General features: G+C 50.2%; 2 protein-coding genes across 2 annotated transcripts; one reads left to right on the top strand and one right to left on the bottom strand.

Annotated features, from left to right (window-relative positions):
• Positions 1-4,096: 4,096 nt before the first annotated feature.
• On the bottom strand, positions 4,097-17,392 carry GET3 (guided entry of tail-anchored proteins factor 3, ATPase). Its single transcript, XM_073587406.1, has 7 exons — positions 17,197-17,392; positions 11,480-11,627; positions 11,246-11,394; positions 10,932-11,082; positions 10,727-10,834; positions 7,160-7,357; positions 4,097-4,591 (listed from the first exon to the last, which is right to left on the bottom strand). Exons 1-7 carry the CDS (start codon positions 17,337-17,339, stop codon positions 4,460-4,462), a joined length of 1,029 nt encoding a protein of 342 aa, XP_073443507.1. The 5' UTR covers positions 17,340-17,392; the 3' UTR covers positions 4,097-4,459.
• A 389-nt stretch (positions 17,393-17,781) lies between these two features.
• On the top strand, positions 17,782-21,744 carry TRIR (telomerase RNA component interacting RNase). The gene is made up of 3 exons (XM_073587407.1): positions 17,782-18,254; positions 20,616-20,693; positions 21,203-21,744. The coding sequence occupies exons 1-3, from the start codon at positions 17,961-17,963 to the stop codon at positions 21,308-21,310; spliced, it is 480 nt and encodes a 159-aa protein (XP_073443508.1). The 5' UTR covers positions 17,782-17,960; the 3' UTR covers positions 21,311-21,744.
• The last annotated feature ends 1,923 nt before the right edge of the window (positions 21,745-23,667 follow it).

The raw sequence follows: 23,667 nt of genomic DNA, 5'->3' as shown, positions 1-23,667 counted from the left end.
CTCCAGGTCCCTGATATTTGAAGGGTGCCTTCTCCAAACTGCCATTTTTAGATCTCTCCACAGGTGTTCTATGGGATTCAGGTCTGGACTCATTGCTGGCCACCTTAGACGTCTCCAGTGCTTTCTCTCAAACCATTTTCTAGTGCTTTTTGTAGTGTTTTTGATCATTGTCCTGCTGGAAGACCCATGACCTCTGAGGGAGACCCAGCTTTCTCACACTGGGCCCTACATTAAGCTGCAAAATTTGTTGGTAGTCTTCAGACTTCATTATGCCATGCACACGGTCATGCAGTCCAGTGCCAGAGGCAGCAAAGCAACCCCAAAACATCAGGGAACCTCCGCCATGTGTGACTGTAGGGACCGTGTTCTTTTCTTTGAATGCCTCTTTTTCTCTCCTGTAAACTCTATGTTGATGCCTTTGCCCAAAAAGCTTTACTTTTGTCTCATCTGACCAGAGAACATTCTTCCAAAACATTTTAGGCTTTTTCAGGTAAGTTTTGGCAAACTCCAGCCTGGCTTTTTTATGTCTCGGGGTAAGAAGTGGGGTCTTCCTGGGTCTCCTACCATACAGTCCCTTTTCATTCAGACGCCGACGGATAGTATGGGTTGACACTGTTGTACCCTCGGACTGCAGGGCAGCTTGAACTTGTTTGGATGTTAGTCGAGGTTCTTTATCCAACATCCGCACAATCTTGCGTTGAAATCTCTTGTCAATTTTTCTTTTCCGTCCACATCTAGGGAGGTTAGCCACAGTGCCATGGGCTTTACACTTTTTGATGACACTGCGCACGGTAGACACAGGAACATTCAGGTCTTTGGAGATGGACTTGTAGCCTTGAGATTGCTCATGCTTCCTCACAATTTGGTTTCTCAAGTCCTCAGACAGTTCTTTGGTCTTCTTTCTTTTCTCCATGCTCAATGTGGTACCCACAAGGACACAGGACAGAGGTTGAGTCAACTTTAATCCATGTCAACTGGCTGCAAGTGTGATTTAGTTATTGCCAACACCTGTTAGGTGCCACAGGTAAGTTACAGGTGCTGTTAATTACACAAATTAGAGAAGTATCACATGATTTTTCGAACAGTGCCAATACTTTTGTCCACCCTCTTTTCTATGTTTGTTGTGGAATTATATCCAATTTGGCTTTAGGACAACTCTTTTTGTGTTTTTTCATTTAAGACAAATTAAATGAAGATAATAATACCAAAGAATTTGTGTTTGCAATCATTTTCAGGAAGAAACTGAGTATTATCTGACAGAATTGCAGGGGTGTCAATACTTTTGGCCATGACTGTAACTCAGGATCAGTAATGTAATGTATGTACACAGTGACTGCACCAGCAGAATAGTGAGTGCAGCTCTGGGGCATAATACAGGATGTAACTCAGGATCAGTAATGTAATGTATGTACACAGTGACTGCACCAGCAGAATAATGAGTGCAGCTCTGGGGCATAATACAGGATGTAACTCAGGATCAGTAATGTAATGTATGTACACAGTGACTGCACCAGCAGAATAGTGAGTGCAGCTCTGGGGTATAATACAGGATGTAACTCAGGATCAGTAATGTATGTACACAGTGACTGCACCAGCAGAATAGTGAGTGCAGCTCTGGAGTATAATACAGGATGTAACTCAGGATCAGTAATGTAATGTATGTACACAGTGACTGCACCAGCAGAATAGTGAGTGCAGCTCTGGGGTATAATACAGGATGTAACTCAGGATCAGTAATGTAATGTATGTACACAGTGACTGCACCAGCAGAATAGTGAGTGCAGCTCTGGGGTATAATACAGGAGGTAACTCAGGATCAGTAATGTAATGTATATATACAGTGACTGCACCAGCAGAATAGGGAGTGCAGCTCTGGAGTATAACACAGGATATAACGCACAGTAACCTTATAGCTTCTTCCTTTCTACAGTTCTTGGATTTGGAGTCTCACTGATATGTGTAACTGTTCCATTAAATCTTGGCGGCAGTCCCCAGGGTCCTCATCTATCTGTATAAACAAAATCCACATCCTATTCTATACGTAATGAAGAAATGAACAGTGACTGTAACAGGGGGCCCACACCATTACTTTTCCATTTCAAGGCGGTTTTGCACCTAAGCCTTTATCGTCTGGTCATGCTAGTCAGTCTGGTTTCTCAGTTATTAGCATAGAATAGCACCTAAGGAGATGCACAGGGCAGAGGTTGGGGGGGGGGGGGGGGGGGACACCCAGCGCTTGATGTACACAGCCATAATATCACCAGAAATAATGAATTATAGCTCATGATCAATGTGTGATCGAGGGGGTTCCTCTTCTAGGTCGTGTTGCTCGCTGAAACAGTGACATGCATCCAAGTGTGGCTGTGTGTGGTACTGCAGCTCGGCCTCATTCACTACAGACATGAATAATGCAAACAAAATAGATTGGACTGCTCAATGGATAGAAATATCCGCTGTCTGGACTATGGACGCCTGTCATATATGATATTTGTTGTGATGCTGTATCTAAGCATCATGACTAAGATTACTGCCTAATGATATACTGATACCTGCCATGTGTGATACAATGTGCCTGGTGCATCCCAGCCTGTCCGCGTCATTTCTTGGTCATAGGACAATAGTGTGATATTGAGATCAATTAGCTCATCATGTAGGATGTCTGTATGATGACTTCTGAGCTTCTAGGTAAGCCTGTCATGTGTGATACAATCTATTGAGCCTGTGTGTTTCATAGATGTATTATTACTGCGCTGGTGTAGCTCAGCCTATCATTAGATACTATATGCACACCCTATGTATCTCAGCCTCTGCAGTGTGATCCTGTCTGCACACCCCCGTTATCTCAGCATCTGCAGTGTGATACTGTCTACGCACCCTGTGTATCTTAGCCTCGGCAGTGTGATACTGTCTGCACGTCCTGTGTATCTCAGCCTCTGCAATGTGATACTGTCTGCACGTCCTGTGTATCTCAGCCTCTGCAGTGTGATACTGTCTGCACTTCCCGTGTATCTCAGCCTCTGCAATGTGATACTGTCTGCACTTCCTGTGTATCTCAGCCTCTGCAATGTGATACTGTCTGCACTTCCCGTGTATCTCAGCCTCTGCAATGTGATACTGTCTGCACGTCCTGTGTATCTTAGCCTCTGCAGTGTGATACTATCTGCACGCCTCGGGTATCTCAGCCTCTGCAGTGTGATCCTGTCTGCACTTCCCGTGTATCTCAGCCTCTGCAGTGTGATACTATCTGCACGCCTCGGGTATCTCAGCCTCTGCAGTGTGATACTGTCTACGCGCCCCGGGTATCTCAGCATCTGCAGTGCAATACTGTCTGCACGCCCCGGTTATCTCAGCCTCTGCAGTGTGATACTGTCTACGCGCCCCGGGTATCTCAGCATCTGCAGTGCAATACTGTCTGCACGCCCCGGTTATCTCAGCCTCTGCAGTGTGATACTGTCTACAGACCGTGTGTCTCAGCCTCTGTAGTGATACTATCTGGATTGGGGCCCTGGTAATGAGCTGGGGCTCTGCAGTGAGGGTCCGGGGAAGGTGGGGGGCTTTGCGGCAAGGGTCCATGAGGCGGGGCTTTGCAGTGACGGTCCAAGGGGGTCTCTGCAGCGAGGGTGCAGGGGGGCCCTGCAGCGAGGGTCCGGGGGGGGGGGGGGGTCTCTGCAGCGAGGGTCCGGGGCTCTGCAGCGAGGTGCAGGACTGGTTATGTAAGGGGCTCAGATGCTGCCGGACTCTGCCCAGAACGCTCTGTCTCCTCGGCGCCCCCCACTGCTGCTTTGTTTAAAGCAAATTAAGCAGAAGAATGAAAACACAAGAGGGGCGGAGGACGGAGACCCCGGGTGCTGGCAGTACACAGAGCACAGGGGGGGGGCACCGGACCATGTGGGGAGGGGAAGCAGAGCCGGCCCAGTCACACTCATATGTAGGGGTAAGACCCATCCTCCGCAGGCTCGGTCTGGTGATGACGGACAGCCATTACCTATCACCAATACAGAGGGGCACTGACAGCCACTGGACAGGACTGCGGCCAGAGCGGGGGGCCGTGCCCACCACTGACTTCTACACCCATAATCATGACACAACGCTGGAATATTATATATAAACCGAGTTTATTCTCCTCCTGCCCCCGAGCTCTACAGTGTGAGATTCAGGGGAGACACAGGTGCACGGGTGGTCCCCGCTCCGTCACTACAGGCAGGCAGCAGCCATGCTCCGTACGGCCCGCGGTGATGGGAGATGAAGAGACGGAGACGATGATCACAGCGCATGGGTGCCCAAAATCCGAAAATAAATATATACCCCTCCCATAAAAAAAAAAATAAAAATGAGGGGGTGGGAGAGGGGACAAAAGACAGGAGGACCTGGGAAGGATGGACCCCAATCTGTCTGTCACAGGGGTCTAATGTGTCTTGTGCCTCGAGGAGGATGGCAACCCAGCAACACCCCCCAAATCTCATTTCCCGCTGGGGGGCTTGTACGGCTCGAGGAGAAGGTTAGAGAAGGTGTTGACGTTTTCCACCCCTCGGACCTCATGAGGGAGAAGGGGAAGCTTCACAATATGGAAATCTTCATACAGATCCTCCATCTATGGGAAAAGAGACACATGGGAGAGTCAGTTATAGAGTGACGCCTAGTGGCAGAGAGAGGAATTACACCAAATGCACCCCGATAGGAAGGCCGCACCCCGGATAGCAAGGCCGCACCCCAAATAGGAAGGCCGCACGCACCCCCGATAGGAAGGCCACACCCCAAATAGGAAGGCCGCACGCACCCCCGATAGGAAGGCCGCACCCCAAATAGGAAGGCCGCACGCACCCCAGATAGGAAGGCCGCACCCCAAATAGGAAGGCCGCACCCCAAATAGGAAGGCCGCACCCCAAATAGGAAGGCCGCACCCCAGACAGGAAGGCCGCACCCCAGACAGGAAGGCCGCACCCCAGACAGGAAGGCCGCACCCCAGACAGGAAGGCCGCACCCCAGACAGGAAGGCCGCACCCCAGACAGGAAGGCCGCACCCCAGACAGGAAGGCCGCACCCCAGACAGGAAGGCCGCACCCCAGACAGGAAGGCCGCACCCCAGACAGGAAGGCCGCACCCCAGACAGGAAGGCCGCACCCCAGACAGGAAGGCCGCACCCCAGATAGGAAGGCCGCACCCCAGATAGGAAGGCCGCACCCCAGATAGGAAGGCCGCACCCCGGATAGGAAGGCCGCACCCCGGATAGGAAGGCCGCACCCCGGATAGGAAGGCCGCACCCCGGATAGGAAGGCCGCACCCCGGATAGGAAGGCCGCACCCCGGACAGGAAGGCCGCACCCCGGACAGGAAGGCCGCACCCCGGACAGGAAGGCCGCACCCCGGACAGGAAGGCCGCACCCCGGACAGGAAGGCCGCACCCCGGACAGGAGGGCCGCACCCCGGACAGGAGGGCCGCACCCCGGACAGGAGGGCCGCACCCCGGACAGGAGGGCCGCACCCCGGACAGGAAGGCCGCACCCCGGACAGGAAGGCCGCACCCCGGACAGGAAGGCCGCACCCCAGACAGGAAGGCCGCACCCCAGACAGGAAGGCCGCACCCCAGACAGGAAGGCCGCACCCCAGACAGGAAGGCCGCACCCCAGACAGGAAGGCCGCACCCCAGACAGGAAGGCCGCACCCCAGACAGGAAGGCCGCACCCCAGACAGGAAGGCCGCACCCCAGACAGGAAGGCCGCACCCCAGACAGGAAGGCCGCACCCCAGACAGGAAGGCCGCACCCCAGATAGGAAGGCCGCACCCCAGATAAGAAGGCCGCACCCCGGATAGGAAGGCCGCACCCCGGATAGGAAGGCCGCACCCCGGACAGGAAGGCCGCACCCCGGACAGGAAGGCCGCACCCCGGACAGGAAGGCCGCACCCCGGACAGGAAGGCCGCACCCCGGACAGGAAGGCCGCACCCCGGACAGGAAGGCCGCACCCCGGACAGGAAGGCCGCACCCCGGACAGGAGGGCCGCACCCCGGACAGGAGGGCCGCACCCCGGACAGGAAGGCCGCACCCCGGACAGGAAGGCCGCACCCCAGACAGGAAGGCCGCACCCCAGACAGGAAGGCCGCACCCCAGACAGGAAGGCCGCACCCCAGACAGGAAGGCCGCACCCCAGACAGGAAGGCCGCACCCCAGACAGGAAGGCCGCACCCCAGACAGGAAGGCCGCACCCCAGACAGGAAGGCCGCACCCCAGACAGGAAGGCCGCACCCCAGACAGGAAGGCCGCACCCCAGACAGGAAGGCCGCACCCCAGACAGGAAGGCCGCACCCCAGACAGGAAGGCCGCACCCCAGACAGGAAGGCCGCACCCCAGACAGGAAGGCCGCACCCCAGACAGGAAGGCCGCACCCCAGACAGGAAGGCCGCACCCCAGACAGGAAGGCCGCACCCCAGACAGGAAGGCCGCACCCCAGACAGGAAGGCCGCACCCCAGACAGGAAGGCCGCACCCCAGATAGGAAGGCCGCACCCCAGATAGGAAGGCCGCACCCCAGATAGGAAGGCCGCACCCCAGATAGGAAGGCCGCACCCCAGATAGGAAGGCCGCACCCCAGATAGGAAGGCCGCACCCCAGATAGGAAGGCCGCACCCCAGATAGGAAGGCCGCACCCCGGATAGGAAGGCCGCACCCCGGATAGGAAGGCCGCACGCACCCCCGATAGGAAGGCCGCACGCCCCCCGATAGGAAGGCCGCACGCCCCCCCGATAGGAAGGCCGCACGCACCCCCCGATAGGAAGGCCGCACGCACCCCCCGATAGGAAGGCCGCACGCACCCCCGATAGGAAGGCCGCACGCCCCCCCGATAGGAAGGCCGCACGCCCCCCGATAGGAAGGCCGCACGCACCCCCGATAGGAAGGCCGCACGCACCCCCGATAGGAAGGCCGCACGCACCCCCGATAGGAAGGCCGCACGCATCCCCGATAGGAAGGCCGCACGCCCCCCCGATAGGAAGGCCGCACGCCCCCCCGATAGGAAGGCCGCACCCCGGATAGGAAGGCCGCACCCCAGACATGAAGGCAGCAGCTGAAAAATTCTTCAGGTCTTCATATTTCCAGGAAAAACAAGATTTAACTGTTTGAACAAAAAACAAAAAATGAAGATCGGCCCTCCTCGTGTGTCACGTACCTGGTCCAAGTATTTAGATTGAATCTTGTGCCTGGCCTCACACATACGACAGGGTTTCTCGGGGTCGGGAAACACCAACTGGTTAACGATAATATTGTGTGTGTCTATTTTACACTTGGCCAATTCCTGGATCAGCCGCTCAGTCTCATAGAGAGACAGGAACTCCGCAATACACACACAGATGAAGGTGGTCTGCTCCTGTGTGCGAGACAAGGGGCATCAGCAAGCACCAATCCTCACTGTACGAGGCAGTATAGCAGTCTTGTACATAGGGGGCAGTATTATAGTAGTTATATTCTTGTACATAGGAGCAGTATTATAGTAGTTATATTCTTGTACATAGGGAGCTGTATTATAGTAGTTATATTCTTGTACATAGGGGGCAGTATTATAGTAGTTATATTCTTGTACATAGGGGCAGTATTATAGTAGTTATATTCTTGTACATAGGGAGCAGTATTATAGTAGTTATATTCTTGTACATAAGGGCAGTATTATAGTAGTTATATTCTTGTACATAGGGGGCAGTATTATAGTAGTTATATTCTTGTACATAGGGGCAGTATTATAGTAGTTATATTCTTGTACATGAGGCAGTATTATAGTAGTTATAATCTTGTACATAGGGGCAGTATTAAAGTAGTTATATTCCTGTACATAGGGGCAGTATTATAGCAGTTATATTCTTGTACATAGGGGGCAGTATTATAGTAGTTATATTCTTGTACACAGGGGCAGTATTATAGTAGTTATATTCTTGTACATAGGGAGCAGTATTATAGTAGTTATATTCTTGTACATAGGGGGCAGTATTATAGTAGTTATATTCTTGTATATAGGGGCAGTATTATAGTAGTTATATTCTTGTACATAGGGAGCAGTATTATAGTAGTTATATTCTTGTACATGAGGCAGTATTATAGTAGTTATAATCTTGTACATAGGGGCAATATTATAGTAGTTTTATTCCGGCACAGAGGGGGCAGTATTCTAGTAGTTATATTCTCGTACATGGGGCAGTATTATAGTAGTTATATTCTTGCACATAGGGAGCAGTATTATAGTAGTTATATTCTTGTACACAGGGGCAGTATTATAGTAGTTATATTCTTGTACATAGGGGCAGTATTATAGTAGTTATATTCTTGCACATAGGGGCAGTATTATAGTAGTTATATTCTTGCACATAGGGGGCAGTATTATAGTAGTTATATTCTTGTACATAGGGGGCAGTATTATAGTAGATATATTCGTGTACATAGGGGGTAGTATTATAGTGGTTATATTCTTGCACATAGGGGCAGTATTATAGTAGTTAGATTCTTGTACACAGTATTATAGTAGCTACAAGATTTCTCTCGCGCATCACCCCTACTCTGGAACTCTCTACCACAACATATCAGACTCTCACCTACCATCGAAACCTTCAAAAAGAGCCTGAAGACCCACCTCTTCCGACAAGCCTATAACCTGCAGTAACCACCAATCGACCAAACCGCTGCACGACCAGCTCTACCCTCGCCTACTGTATTCTCACCCATCCCTTGTAGAATGTGAGCCTTCGCGGGCAGGGTCCTCTCTCCTCCTGTACCAGTTATGACTTGTATTGTTTAACATTATTGTACTTGTTTTTATTATGTATACCCCTCCTTACATGTAAAGCGCCATGGAATAAATGGCGCTATAACAATAAATAATAATAGCTATATTCATGTACATAGGGGACAGTATTATATTAGTTATATTCTTGTACATAGGAGCAGTATTATAGTAGTTATATTCTTGTACATAGGGGGCAGTATTATAGTAGTTATAGCCTTGTACATAGGGAGCAGTATTATAGTAGTTATATTCTTGTACATAGGGGCAGTATTATAGTAGTTATATTCTTGTACATAGTGGCAGTATTATAGTAGTTATATTTTTGTACATAGGAGCAGTATTATAGTAGTTATATTTTTGTACATAGGAGCAGTATTATAGTAGTTATATTCTTGCACATAGGGGCAGTATTATAGTAGTTATATTCTTGTACATAGGGGGCAGTATTATAGTAGTTATATTCTTGTACATAGTGGCAGTATTATAGTAGTTATATTCTTGTACATAGGGGCAGTATTATAGTAGTTATATTCTTGTACATAGGGGGCAGTATTATAGTAGTTATATTCTTGTACATAGTGGCAGTATTATAGTAGTTATATTCTTGTACATAGGGGACAGTATTATAGTAGTTATATTCTTGTACATAGTGGCAGTATTATAGTAGTTATATTCTTGTACATAGGGGGCAGAATTATAGTAGTTATATTCTTGTACATAGTGGCAGTATTATAGTAGTTATATTCTTGTACATAGGGGACAGTATTATAGTAGTTATATTCTTGTACATAGTGGCAGTATTATAGTAGTTATATTTTTGTACATAGGAGCAGTATTATAGTAGTTATATTCTTGCACATAGGGGCAGTATTATAGTAGTTATATTCTTGTACATAGGGGGCAGTATTATAGTAGTTATATTCTTGTACATAGGGGCAGTATTATAGTAGTTATATTCTTGTACATAGGGGGCAGTATTATAGTAGTTATATTCTTGTACATAGTGGCAGTATTATAGTAGTTATATTCTTGTACATAGGGGACAGTATTATAGTAGTTATATTCTTGTACATAGTGGCAGTATTATAGTAGTTATATTTTTGTACATAGGAGCAGTATTATAGTAGTTATATTCTTGTACATAGGGGCAGTAGTATAGTAGTTATATTCTTGTACATAGGGGGCAGTATAATAGTAGCTATATTCTTGTACATAGGAGCAGTATTATAGTAGCTATATTCTTGTACATAGGAGCAGTATTATAGTAGTTATATTCTTGTACATAGGGGGCAGTATTATAGTAGTTATATTCTTGAACATGGGGCAGTATTATAGTAGTTATATTCTTGTACATAGGGGCAGTATTATAGTAGCTATATTCTTGTACATAGGAGCAGTATTATAGTAGTTATATTCTTGTACATAGGAGCAGTATTATAGTAGTTATATTCTTGTACATAGAGGCAGTATTATAGTAGTTATATTCTTGTACATAGGGGCAGTATTATAGTAGTTATATTCTTGTACATAGGGGCAGTATTATAGTAGTTATATTCTTGTACATAGGGGCAGTATTATAGTAGTTATATTCTTGTACATAGGGGGCAGTATTATAGTAGTTATATTCTTGTACATAGGGGCAGTATTATAGTAGTTATATTCTTGTACATAGGAGCAGTATTATAGTAGTTATATTCTTGTACATAGAGGCAGTATTATAGTAGTTATATTCTTGTACATAGGGGCAGTATTATAGTAGTTATATTCTTGTACATAGGGGCAGTATTATAGTAGTTATATTCTTGTACATAGGAGCAGTATTATAGTAGTTATATTCTTGTATATAGGAGCAGTATTATAGTAGCTATATTCATGTACATAGGGAACAGTATTAGAGTATTTGTATTCTTATGAATTAGATTAGATTGCAGGCTGATATTCTGTCCCATGAGTTGCACATCTCACCGGATCCTTGAACTGCTCGCTGACTGATCGGATGACCGGCAGAGTCTCTTCTAGCTTGGAAGCGAGTTGATCGGCATTCATGTCACCAAGTCCCAACATGTTGCACATCTGAGGGCAAGAGAAGTATCATCAGGGTGTGATTATTCTTAGGTCTCACAGCGGGTACAAAGACTTATACCAACTGATGGATGAGGAGCGGCTTTACCTGGGATATGAACGGGCTGATCTGATTCTTGATCTGCATGAGTCTTCCCAGGCCTCGTTCCACAATGGTCGGGAAATTGAGAAGTCGAAGTGTGTGGCCAGTAGGGGCCGTATCAAAGACCACCACTGAGAAATTCATCCCTTTTACCAACCTGAAAGAGATAAGCATAATCAGCAATGGTATGTTTGCACGTTAAATAGAAGATGCAAGGTTAAAGACATGGAAAATGTCCCGGGAGGAACCCGCCCCGATCACTTTATCATATTCTGCTTCGGAAAGGCCGATGTGTGTGGACACGTGTGCCGATGCCTCACCTCATCACCTCTGCATAGCTCATGGCTTCGTCTATCCCGGGGAAGGCGCTCATGGCTTCCTGCATCATCTTCTTGCCCATACTCAGCATATTGTCCTCCTCAAAGATCTCGTCAGGTAACTCGGCCACCCCCAGACTGGGGTCTATCTCCTGCACACAAGACGCGGGGGAAGGGGAATTATCTGGATAGATATCAGATAGATTGATAAACATTGGAAGAAGAGAGACAACTCACCATGGCAAATAGGTTGTCATAGCCGCGCACTTTGGTGGGGACCTTGGAGAACTTCTGGTCGAAGGCATCAGAGATGTTATGAGCGGGGTCCGTGGAAATTATCAGTACACTCTCCCGAATCCGAGACAGCTGGACGGCTAGACTGCAACTGTGGAGACAGACACTGCTCAGTCGCCATACACCACAGAGGGAGAGCAGAACACCGGATGTCTAACAATGGCTTCTGCGCGGGGGATGTCAGGCAGCAATGTGGAAAAAGGACCAAGTGTAAAGATGAGAGCGAAGCGACAAGGGCCAAACTGTAATCCCAGTAGTCATAACATCTACAAAACAGCAAGTCTTGTGGGTTGTTCCCCGTATGCAGATGGGCTTCTGAGCCGTTTCCGGTATGTGGGGGTGTTCCCTGTATGCGGCAGGCTTTGTGTGGCGTTCCTGGTGTGCGGTGGGCATTCCCAGTATGCGATGAGCCTTGCAGGGCGTTCCCGATATGCAGGGGAGGTCACTATTTGCGACCACGTTTGAGGGGCGTTCCCGGTATTTGAATGGTCTTGTGGGGCGTTTCCTGTATGCAGTGGGCCTTACGGGGTGTTCCCGGCAAGTGGCGGGCCTTGCAAAGCGTTCCGAGTTTGCGGCCACGTTTGGGGGGCGTTTTTAGTATGAGTCAGGCCTCATGGATCGTTCCTGTTTTGCGGCCGGGTTTGAGAGGGCGATCATGATTTGGGGGCAATCACAGTATGTGACAGGCCTGCGGGGGGTGGTTTTCAAATATGGTGGGCCTTTTGGGTTGCTCTTCATATATGGTAGTTCTTGCAGGGTGCTCCTCATATATGCTGGGCCTTTTGGGGTGCTCTTTATATGTGTCATTCTTTAAACAGAAGATTGATAACATCAGAGAAAGCTTTGACCTACAACCTCCACAACCCCTATTCCTAACTACTCAGCCCTCCTCCTCCAAAACCAGCTTCTCCACCATTATAGAAGACCAACTTTCCACTTTCCGCCCTACTCTCGAGATCACATTTCGCCATCTGCGCACTATGACCTGATCCTATCCCACTTCATCCCCAACTTCACCACAGTCTTCATCCCAACCCTAATCCATCTCTTCAACCTATCACTAACAACTGGTGTTTTCCCCTCAAGCTTTAAACATGTCACAATCACACCAATCCTCAAAAAGCACTCTCTAGACCAACCTCTGTATCTAGATATCACCTCATATCACTTCTCCCCTTTGCCTCAAACCTACTAGAACAACAAGTCCATTTCGAACTGTCCTCCCACCTCTTTTCCTGCTCCCTCTTCAACCGCTTAGAATCTGGTTTCTGGCCCCATCACTCTACTGAAACTGCCCTAACTAAGGTCACCAATGACCTATTAACCGCCAAGGCCAAGTGACACTACTCTGTCCTCCTCCTCCTGGACCGGTCCTCTGCCTTTGACACAGTGGACCACTCCTTATTACTACATCTCTTGGCTTCACAGACTTGGCCCTATCTTGGATCTTGTTCTAACAGACCGGACATTCAGCGTTTCCCACTCACATGCCACCTCCTCACCTTTCTCCCCCTATCTGTCGGAGTTCCGCAAGGTTCAGTCCTAGGGCTCCCGCTCTTCTCCATTTACGCCTTCGGCCTGGGACAGCTCATAGAATCTCATGGCTTTCAGTATCACCTCTATGCTGATGACACACAGATCTACCTCTCTGAGACAAGATATCACCTCCCTACTGACCAAAATCCCACAATGTCTGTCTGCTATTTCATCCTTCTTCTCTGCTAGATTTCTAAAACTTAACATGGGCAAAACAGAATTCATCATCTTTCCTCCATCTCACTCGACTCTCCCAACAGACCTATCCCTTAAAGTAAATGGCTGCTCACTCTCCCCAATCCCACAAGCTCACTGCCTCGGGGTAATCCCTGATTCTGATCTCTCCTTCAAACCACATCTCCCGGATCCGTACATTCCTAAACCTAGAATCTGCAAAAACTCTAGTGCATGCCCTCATCATCTCCCGTTTTGACTACTGCAACCTCCTGCTGTGTGACCTCCCCTCTAACACTCTCTCACCCCTCCAATCTATCTTAAACAATGCTGCCCGACTAATCCACCTATCCCCCCCGCTATTCCCGGGTCTCTCCTCTCTGACAATTCCTACACTGGCTCTCCATTACCCAGAGACTCCATTTCAAAACCCTAACCATGGCATAAAAAGCCATCCACAACCTGTCTCCTCCATACATCTGTGACCGCGTCTCCCGGTACCTACTAACATGCAACCTCCCATCCTCACAAGATCTCCTTCTGTACTCCCCTCTTATCTCTTCTTCCCACAATCGCATACAAGATTTCTCCCGCGCATCCCCCCTACTCTGGAACTCTCTACCACAACATATCAGACTCTCGCCTACAGTGGAAACCTTCAAAAGGAACCTGAAGACCTACCTTTTCCGACAAGCCTACAACCTGCAGCAACCACTGATCCACCAAACCGCTGCATGACCAGCTCTGCCCTCACCTACTTTATCCTCACCAATCCCTTGGAGATTGTGAGCCCTCTTCTTATGTGGTGGTTCTTGCCGGGTGCTCTTCTTATGTGGTGGTTCTTGCCGGGTGCTCTTCTTATGTGGTGGGCCTCATAGGGTGCTCCTCATATATAGGGTCCTTGCCGGGTGCTCCTCATTTATTGCGGGCCTTGCAGGGTGCTCCTCATATATGGCGGGCCTTGCAGGGTGCTCCTCATATATGGGGGGCCTTGCAGGGTGCTCTTCGTATATGGGGGGCCTTGCAGGGTGCTCCTTATATGTAGGGGGCCTTGCAGGGTGCTCCTCATATATGACGGGCCTTGCCGGGTGCTCCTCATATATGGGGAGCCTTGCAGGGTGCTCCTCATATATGGGGAGCCTTGCAGGGTGCTCCTCATATATGGGGAGCCTTGCAGGGTGCTCCTCATATATGGGGAGCCTTGCAGGGTGCTCCTCATATATGGCGGGCCTTGCAGGGTGCTCCACATATATGGCGGGCCTTGCAGGGTGCTCCACATATATGGCGGGCCTTGCAGAGTGCTCCACATATATGGCGGGCCTTGCCAGGTGCTCCTCATATATGGGGGGGCCTTGCAGGGTTCTCCTCATATGTGGAGGGCCTTGCAAGGTGCTTATCATATTTTGTGTAGATCTTTGTCAATGATTAAGACGCACGATTTTGCGTAGAAACGCGTTTGATTTTAATGTTCTCGACTATGACTTAATTGTTTTTATTCTATTGGAAGTGATGGAATAAAAGAAAAATGGATTTTATGGACTTACAGCACTGGACTTATTTTTTCTAAGGCCTTGCCGGGTGCTCCTCATATATGGCGGGCCTTGCAGGGTGCTCCTCATATGTGGAGGGCCTTGCAGGGTGCTCCTCATATGTGGAGGGCCTTGCAGGGTGCTCCTCATATGTGGAGGGCCTTGCAGGGTGCTCCTCATATGTGGAGGGCCTTGCAGGGTGCTCCTCATATATGGGGGGCCTTGCAGGGTGCTCCTCATATGTAGCGGGCCTAGGAAGGGTGCTCCTCATATATGGGGGGGCCATGCAGGGTGCTCCTCATATATGGGGCGCCTGGCAGGGTGCTGCTCCTCATATATGATGGGCCTTGCAGGGTGCTGCTCCTCATATATGGGGGGCCTTGCAGGGTGCTGCTCCTCATATATGATGGGCCTTGCAGGGTGCTGCTCCTCATATATGATGGGCCTTGCACGGTGCTGCTCCTCATATAGGATGGGCCTTGCAGGGTGCTGCTCCTCATATAGGAGGGGCCTTGCAGGGTGCTGCTCCTCATATAGGGGGGGGCCTTGCAGGGTGCTGCTCCTCATATAGGGGGGGCCTTGCAGGGTGCTGCTCCTCATATAGGGGGGGCCTTGCAGGGTGCTTCTCCTCATATAGGGGGGGCCTTGCAGGGTGCTGCTCCTCATATATGGGGGGCCTTGCAGGGTGCTGTTCCTCATGTATGGGGGGCCTTGCAGGGTGCTGCTCCTCATGTATGGGGGGCCTTGCAAGGTGCTGCTCCTCATATATGGGGGGCCTTGCAGGGTGCTGCTCCTCATATATGGGGGGCCTTGCATGGTGCTGCTCCTCATATATGGGGGGCCTTGCAGGGTGCTGCTCCTCATATATGGGGGGCCTTGCAGGGTGCTGCTCCTCATATATGGGGGGCCTTGCAGGGTGCTGCTCCTCATATATGGGGGGCCTTGCAGGGTGCTGCTCCTCATATATGGGGGGCCTTGCAGGGTGCTGCTCCTCATATATGGGGGGCCTTGCAGGGTGCTGCTCCTCATATATGGGGGGCCTTGCAGGGTGCTGCTCCTCATATATGGGGAGCCTTGCAGGGTGCTCTTCATATATGGGGGGCCTTGCAGGGTGCTCTTCATATATGGGGAGCCTTGCAGGGTGCTCTTCATATATGGGGGGCCTTGCAGGGTGCTCCTCATGTATGGGGGGCCTTGCAGGGTGCTCCTCATGTATGGGGGGCCTTGCAGGGTGCTCCTCATGTATGGGGGGGGGCCTTGCAGGGTGCTCCTCATGTATGGGGGGGGGCCTTGCAGGGTGCTCTTCATATATGGGGGGCCTTGCAGGGTGCTCCTCATGTATGGGGGGCCTTGCAGGGTGCTCCTCATGTATGGGGGGCCTTGCAGGGTGCTCATGTATGGGGGGGCCTTGCAGGGTGCTCCTCATGTATGGGGGGCCTTGCAGGGTGCTCCTCATGTATGGGGGGGGCCTTGCAGGGTGCTCTTCATGTATGGGGGGCCTTGCAGAATGCTCTTCATGTATGGGGGGCCTTGCAGGGTGCTCCTCATGTATGGGGGGCCTTGCAGGGTGCTCTTCATATATGAGGGGCCTTGCAGGGTGCTCCTCATATATGGGGGGGGCCTTGCAGGGTGCTCTTCATGTATGGGGGGCCTTGCAGGATGCTCGTCATATATGGGGGGCCTTGCAGGGTGCTCTTCATGTATGGGGGGGCCTTGCAGGGTGCTCCTCGTGTATGGGGGGCCTTGCAGGGTGCTCTTCATATATGGGGGGCCTTGCAGGGTGCTCTTCATGTATGGGGGGCCTTGCAGGGTGCTCCTCATGTATGGGGGGCCTTGCAGGGTGCTCCTCATGTATGGGGGGCCTTGCAGGGTGCTCCTCATGTATGGGGGGCCTTGCAGGGTGCTCCTCATGTATGGGGGGCCTTGCAGGGTGCTCTTCATATATGGGGGGCCTTGCAGGGTGCTCCTCATGTATGGGGGGCCTTGCAGGGTGCTCCTCATGTATGGGGGCCTTGCAGGGTGCTCTTCATATAAGATCCAACACACCAGTCACCGATGGCGAACCCGCTAATATCGAGGTCCCTCGGGGGTCCAGCAGGAGGATACGAGCTGCCCACCTCCTTCCTGGGGGTGATCAGCGGGAATGTGTAGTCGTTAGGGCGCTACCTGGCCTGCTTAATCACTGAAAGGGCGCATATACTTTTGCAACCAACTTTGACATTCCCAAGTGAAGCCTCAACGTTTGGTGTCCACAGCTCCTGCGCAGACTGACCCGTCACCATGGATACAGACTACAGAACAACGTGTAGTCAGATCCTGAAGTCACGTGACAGTGAGCGCCCAATGGGCTTCCCCTCCCCAAAACACCCCCGCACCACCACCTCCTCCCCACACTTGGTTCAGTCCACCCCTAGTCCCTACCTGCAGGTGGTCTTGCCCACTCCGCCCTTTCCTCCTACAAAGATCCACCTGAGTGAGCGCTGCTCTATCACATTGAGTAGGGTGGGCTCTAGCGGCTCCACATCTGGAGCATCTTCAAACTCATCATCCCCCGGCGCAGCCATTTTCTCCAGGTATCACGTGACGGCGACAGTTCCTCCACCCCGCGCATAACCCTACACAATCACCCAGCTATCTCCTCTGACCAATCCGAACGAGCCTTGTGGGCAGCATCGCTTTCGCTATTGGTTAGCTGACATGTCAATCAATGACGACCATACACAGCTTTGTTTATGATTAGCTCCTTCTGATGCCTATCACTGTCAAACTACTGACGCCAAAGCATGATTGGATAACCCCTTTCTTTCCAAGCTTTGATTGGTTGACTCTTACGTCAATCTTGAACAGGAAAGTGTAGCGCAATGAAGCAACTAATAGCCTTCAAGTTTATCCCAGCAGCCGAGTCATTGGATAATCGAACTGCCCATCACGATGAGACCATCTCTCATTGGACAACGTCACATCTTTTGTGTCATATTATTGGCTCTCGTGTTTCTAAGCAATTTTTTTTCTATTCCCGCCTCCAGCAGGGCCGAGTTCTTCTTTTACCTCAAGCAGAGGCGCGCCGCCATTTTTATTTTCGCTTTCCCGGTTCCGCCTTTTTTTTTTTAAGGGGGGGTGGGCGACGGTGTAACGGGAGGCTGTATGCTGCCGCTCTGTGACGTGGACACTCTCACCGTGTGAAAATGGCGGAAAGAAGTCCGCGGCCTGGTTCGGAGGAAGACGCCGCGGAAGAAGCGGAGGAGGCCGCGGAGGTAGAACAGGAAGAAGAGGCCGCAGACTCTCCTCCTCCCCCGCCGCCCGGGGCCGAGGCTCCCTCCTCCGCCGGCCTCCCCTCAGGCTCCGGGTTGAATCTCTTCGCCAATGACGGCAGCTTCCTGGAGCTTTTCAAGAAGAAGATGGAGGCGTCAGGGAGCCAGGAGGAGGGCAGGGAGCCGGAGGAGAGGAAGAAGCCGGACAAGCGGACGCCCACCAGCTTTGTAAGGCCCCCCAAACACGACGGAGAACTACAAGTCCCAGAATGTCCTGCAAGAGCCTGTGCGCTGCCAGGGGGATACTGGGACTTGTGGTCCTTATCCTCTGCCCTGCAGGAAGGCTGGGTGACCATCGCCACCTCCTAGATACTGACCCTAATGGTGGCTCCTCTGTTGTTCCCCCTGGAAATGGTGGGAGACATGTTGGCCCCTGTATACATTGTGCAGAGCGAGCCGTCAGCCGCTTATCTATGTATACAGGGCTGTGGACATGCAGCGGCACACACCCGGCACCCGGGGGGCTGCTCACCGCTGGGCCTGGACTTATCCAGCAGCCCCACAGACGATGAAGGGGCGTCCGACTATGTAATGGAGATGAGAATCCCCCCCCATCTACCAGCGGTCGGACCCCCACGATCAGTAACATCACCTAACGTGGCGAGTGGCGCTTCGCTACGTACCGGTCTGTTGGGGCTCACAATGACGCGGTCGCTCTACCTCCAGGTCCAGCCCCTCCTCTGCTCACACCGTGTGCTGCCGATAAGGCTGCGTTCACATGTGCAGTATTCCGTCAGTATTTGTAGCCATAATCGGGAGAGGATAAGTATAATAGAAGCGCGGCACCACTTCTGGATTATCACCCACTCCTGGTTTTGGATTACAAATACTGATGTAATTCTGACAGTGGATGGTTTATGCCCCTGTTATCAGATGGAATATTTACCAGTAGATCATTTGCCATTCACAAATTGCGTGCCAGTGTAGATGAACCATCTCTCTGATGGGACGGTGTCGGTGTGCAGGGACCATCGCTGTCTATAGAGATGAGCAGATCTGCTCCCAGGACCCTGATCCAGCAGCCACATCAGTATTTGGGGAACCCCGCACGCTACCTCCTACTTGCTGGAATCCCTTGGCGTTTGTTCTGCTCAATCAGTGTGTCACTCCAGATCTACAAACTAGGAGGCGTCTGGGATTTCAGCAGGTAGAGGGCGATTTGCAGGGCTTCCGTGTGGAATACTGACTTGGCTGCTGGACCAGGGTCCTGCAAATGGATTGGCTCACCCTTCTAAGTTCCCAGGAGGAATAACAGAGGAACAGATCCCAGCACTAAGCTATCACCTGTACACTGGGTCAGTGATAAGAGATCAGTGTAGGCCCAACTACTGGGACTGTCACCCCCCTGTTGGGATGGAGCAGAGGTGATCTTGTGGACCCCTCTCCGTTCGTTAACTGCAGCATAAACGAAGCAGCTCCATAAATAATCATTTCTGAAGCCAGATATCAGTAGGGGTCTCTGCATCCCTGCGGGTAGATGATGGCTGGTAATGGCAGGAATGCATTACTTTACAAGGAGGATGGCAGCTCCTTATTACTAGTCAGTAACTCCTCCCCCTTGTTCTTGATTGACAGCTGAATGTCCTACATTAGTGTTCTGCAGAGAGATCTCACATGCCATGCTGTCCTGGGACAAAGCACCTGCAGTGCTCAGCCACGTCATCTGTGACCTCCTGCTTACATGGCCCGTCCATGAAAAAATGATAGTGATGTAAAGCAATGTCTGCGTTGTCAATCCAGACCTGATGGGAGGCACAGGGTGGGGGTTTATTAAGAGGAAACTTGAGACCGCCTACTAGACACTTGAGACTTTATTTGCATTTTTCAATTGTGACAAGTTGGGCTAGGAGGGGAAGGGGGATTGTAGCTCCTGACTGAGACCGGACTGGTCCTTCTCTCCAGGCTTTGTGTTCCAACTAGTGATGAGCAAGCGTGCTCTAATATTGTGTTATCCGAGTATCTTCGGCCTGCTTGAATATTGTGTTATCAGAGTCCCCACAGCTGCATGTTTTGCGGCTGTTAGACAGCTGCAACACATGAAGATTGCCTAACAGCCGCGGGGACTCGGACATATTATTCGAGTAGGCTGAGGACACTGGGATAGCACAGCATCCGAGCACGGTCGCTCATCACTAGCTCCTACATACGTTGAGGCCTGAACTAGTTTCTGTAATTTCTGGATGTCGGAGTTTATTGGGGGCTACTATCAGGCTCTGGAGCCCCCTTGGCAGGAGGCTGGGGACTGTTAAAGCAACAAGGTTAGTTTAGTATCAGTCGTTTCCCTAACATTCCGCTGCTCCTTTTGAATGTTTCTCATGAATACGTGTCTGGATCTGTCCATGGTGTGGAGGATGCCGCCACCATCATCCTGCTAGTTTCCCCATGAGGAGGAAAGGTGGTGTCTGGAGGTGGGGAGTGTTTTGTGCCTGTCTAACCCAGGCCTCCCTTATATTCTGTCATATAGAGGGACTCAGAGAGGCTGCCAGGGCTCGTATAACGGTTGCAGTCTTCTGTCCCTTCCACCCCCAGGTGGGCAAGCGTAGAGGAGGGGCAAAGCTGGCACTGAAGACGGGCATGGTCACCAAGAAGCCAAAGATGGAGGAAGAGGTGAGAAACGTTAGTTATGAAATGCTAAGATGTAAAGATGGAGTGCGGTGTACGTGGGTAATGTCTGAGCCTCCTGGAAGTGATGCACAAAGCTGTGGCCTGACGTCTCATGGAGGTGTATGGTATTCATACTGTCTGATTCAGCGAGGCTCGGACCTACAATGTGTGTTGGTATACATATATATAATGGACTGTGACTATAGCCATCTGCTGTGGTGGGCTAGGACGGGTCTATAAGTGGCTAGTGCACGTAGCCATCTGGAGCACCATAGAAAAGAAATCCAGCCCTGCGTTGCTCCTTTCTGGTTTGCACACGACTCCTGCCTTCTATCCTTGGAGGGCTTCTTTACCTTTCTTGCAGTAAAGCAGTGCACCCCAAATGGTAGTCGCCTCTCATCTGTGACCTTATAGTCAGGGGGGGGCCCTCATCTAGTAAAGGGTGGATGAGTATTCCTTGTGTTGGGGGTTGCAGCCTCTGCATGGTAACCTTCGGTTTCTTCTTCCTCCAGATCCTGACACATAAGGGTGGCGCGTGGGCACAGTACATGGCAGAGGTGAAAAAATACAAAGCTCATCAATGCAGTGATGACGACAAAACACGGCCGCTGGTGAAATAACACGGAGCCCCGTGGACTTGTGCTGGATGCGCCTCTGGGAACGGCTCGGCCTAAAGGAATATATATTACCAGACCCTACACCTTATTACAAGCTCCTCATGTCCTATGGATTATGTAATGCTAAGCCCTGTATGGACTCCTTATAAAGAGCAAATACTTTCCTTATGGGTTCTTCACACAGAGCCAGTGGTGGCCGAGCCCTTACCCTCACCGGAGAGTGAACCTGCCCTCGAGGCTAAAGGGGGCGGCGCTGACACAAACATGTCTGCTTCTGCCGCAAGAAGGAATTCACCTTGTCATATGTATGTTTTTGTTTTTATTTTTTTTCCCGTGTGGGGCACCGTTCAGTTTCCACATCAGTTTTGTAAGAATCCTTGTGTTATATCCTTCCATAGATTATTGTTTTATTAAACTAAACGTTGGCTCCAAACACATCCCCCTGCTAAAGTCTGGAGTGGTCCTGACACGCTGCCAAACTGGTATGGCCTGTACCACTGTCTACCACATACAGTGGGGCAAAAAAGTATTTAGTCAGTCAGCAATAGTGCAAGTTCCACCACTTAAAAAGATGAGAGGCGTCTGTAATTTACATCATAGGTAGACCTCAACTTTGGGAGACAAACTGAGAAAAAAAAATCCAGAAAATCACATTGTCTGTTTTTTCATTTTATTTGCATATTATGGTGGAAAATAAGTATTTGGTCAGAAACAAGCAATCAAGATTTCTGGCTCTCACAGACCTGTAACTTCTTCTTTAAGAGTCTCCTCTTTCCTCCACTCATTACCTGTAGTAATGGCACCTGTTTAAACTTGTTATCAGTATAAAAAGACACCTGTGCACACCCTCAAACAGTCAGACTCCAAACTCCACTATGGTGAAGACCAAAGAGCTGTCAAAGGACACCAGAAACAAAATTGTAGCCCTGCACCAGGCTGGGAAGACTGAATCTGCAATAGCCAACCAGCTTGGCGTGAAGAAATCAACTGTGGGAGCAATAATTAGAAAATGGAAGACATACAAGACCACTGATAATCTCCCTCGATCTGGTGCTCCACGCAAAATCCCACCCCGTGGGGTCAGAATGATCACAAGAACGGTGAGCAAAAATCCCAGAACCACGCGGGGGGACCTAGTGAATGAACTGCAGAGAGCTGGGACCAATGTAACAAGGCCTACCATAAGTAACACACTACGCCACCATGGACTCAGATCCTGCAGTGCCAGACGTGTCCCACTGCTTAAGCCTGTACATGTCCGGTCCCGTCTGAAGTTTGCTAGAGAGCATTTGGATGATCCAGAGGAGTTTTGGGAGAATGTCCTATGGTCTGATGAAACCAAACTGGAACTGTTTGGTAGAAACACAACTTGTCGTGTTTGGAGGAAAAAGAATACTGAGTTGCATCCATCAAACACCATACCTACTGTAAAGCATGGTGGTGGAAACATCATGCTTTGGGGCTGTTTCTCTGCAAAGGGGCCAGGACGACTGATCCAGGTACATGAAAGAATGAATGGGGCCATGTATCGTGAGATTTTGAGTGCAAACCTCCTTCCATCAGCAAGGGCATTGAAGATGAAACGTGGCTGGGTCTTTCAACATGACAATGATCCAAAGCACACCGCCAGGGCAACGAAGGAGTGGCTTCGTAAGAAGCATTTCAAGGTCCTGGAGTGGCCTAGCCAGTCTCCAGATCTCAACCCTATAGAAAACCTTTGGAGGGAGTTGAAAGTCCGTGTTGCCAAGCGAAAAGCCAAAAACATCACTGCTCTAGAGGAGATCTGCATGGAGGAATGGGCCAACATACCAACAACAGTGTGTGGCAACCTTGTGAAGACTTACAGAAAACGTTTGACCTCTGTCATTGCCAACAAAGGATATATCACAAAGTATTGAGATGAAATTTTGTTTCTGACCAAATACTTATTTTCCACCATAATATGCAAATAAAATGAAAAAAAAACAGAATGTGATTTTCTGTATTTTTTTTTCTCAGTTTGTCTCCCATAGTTGAGGTCTACCTATGATGTAAATTAGACGCCTCTCATCTTTTTAAGTGGTGGAACTTGCACTATTGCTGACTGACTAAATACTTTTTTGCCCCACTGTATACAGTGTTGGCATGTGTATGGCCTAGCACCGATTATACAGGGTAGGTGTCTGTATGGCCTCGCACAGATTATACAGGGTAGGTGTCTGTACGACCTGGCACAGATTATACAGGGTCAGTGTCTGTATGGCCTAGCACCGATTATACAGGGTTGGTGTTTGTACGGCCTGGCACATTATACAGGGTCAGTGTCTGTATGTCCTAGTACACATTATACAGGGTCAGTGTCTGTATGTCCTAGTACACAT

Source organism: Dendrobates tinctorius, unplaced genomic scaffold (genome assembly GCF_039654945.1).
Source record: "Dendrobates tinctorius isolate UK_male_01 unplaced genomic scaffold, ASM3965494v1 ptg000099l, whole genome shotgun sequence".
Taxonomy (NCBI): Eukaryota; Metazoa; Chordata; class Amphibia; order Anura; family Dendrobatidae; genus Dendrobates; species Dendrobates tinctorius.
Note: the sequence above shows the minus strand (reverse complement) of the source record. Positions and strands in the feature narration are given on the sequence as shown.

Excerpts from the sequence above, each read along its gene's own strand:
- TRIR (XM_073587407.1), top strand. The coding sequence starts at position 17,961 with ATGGCGGAAAGAAGTCCGCGGCCTGGTTCGGAGGAAGACGCCGCGGAA. Across the intron at positions 18,255-20,615 it reads AGCGGACGCCCACCAGCTTT|GTGGGCAAGCGTAGAGGAGG; the intron begins GTAAGGCCCCCC and ends TTCCACCCCCAG. Across the intron at positions 20,694-21,202 it reads AGCCAAAGATGGAGGAAGAG|ATCCTGACACATAAGGGTGG; the intron begins GTGAGAAACGTT and ends TTCTTCCTCCAG.
- GET3 (XM_073587406.1), bottom strand. The coding sequence starts at position 17,339 with ATGGCTGCGCCGGGGGATGATGAGTTTGAAGATGCTCCAGATGTGGAG. Across the intron at positions 11,083-11,245 it reads AGCTATGCAGAGGTGATGAG|GTTGGTAAAAGGGATGAATT; the intron begins GTGAGGCATCGG and ends TATCTCTTTCAG. Across the intron at positions 7,358-10,726 it reads GCGAGCAGTTCAAGGATCCG|GAGCAGACCACCTTCATCTG; the intron begins GTGAGATGTGCA and ends TCTCGCACACAG.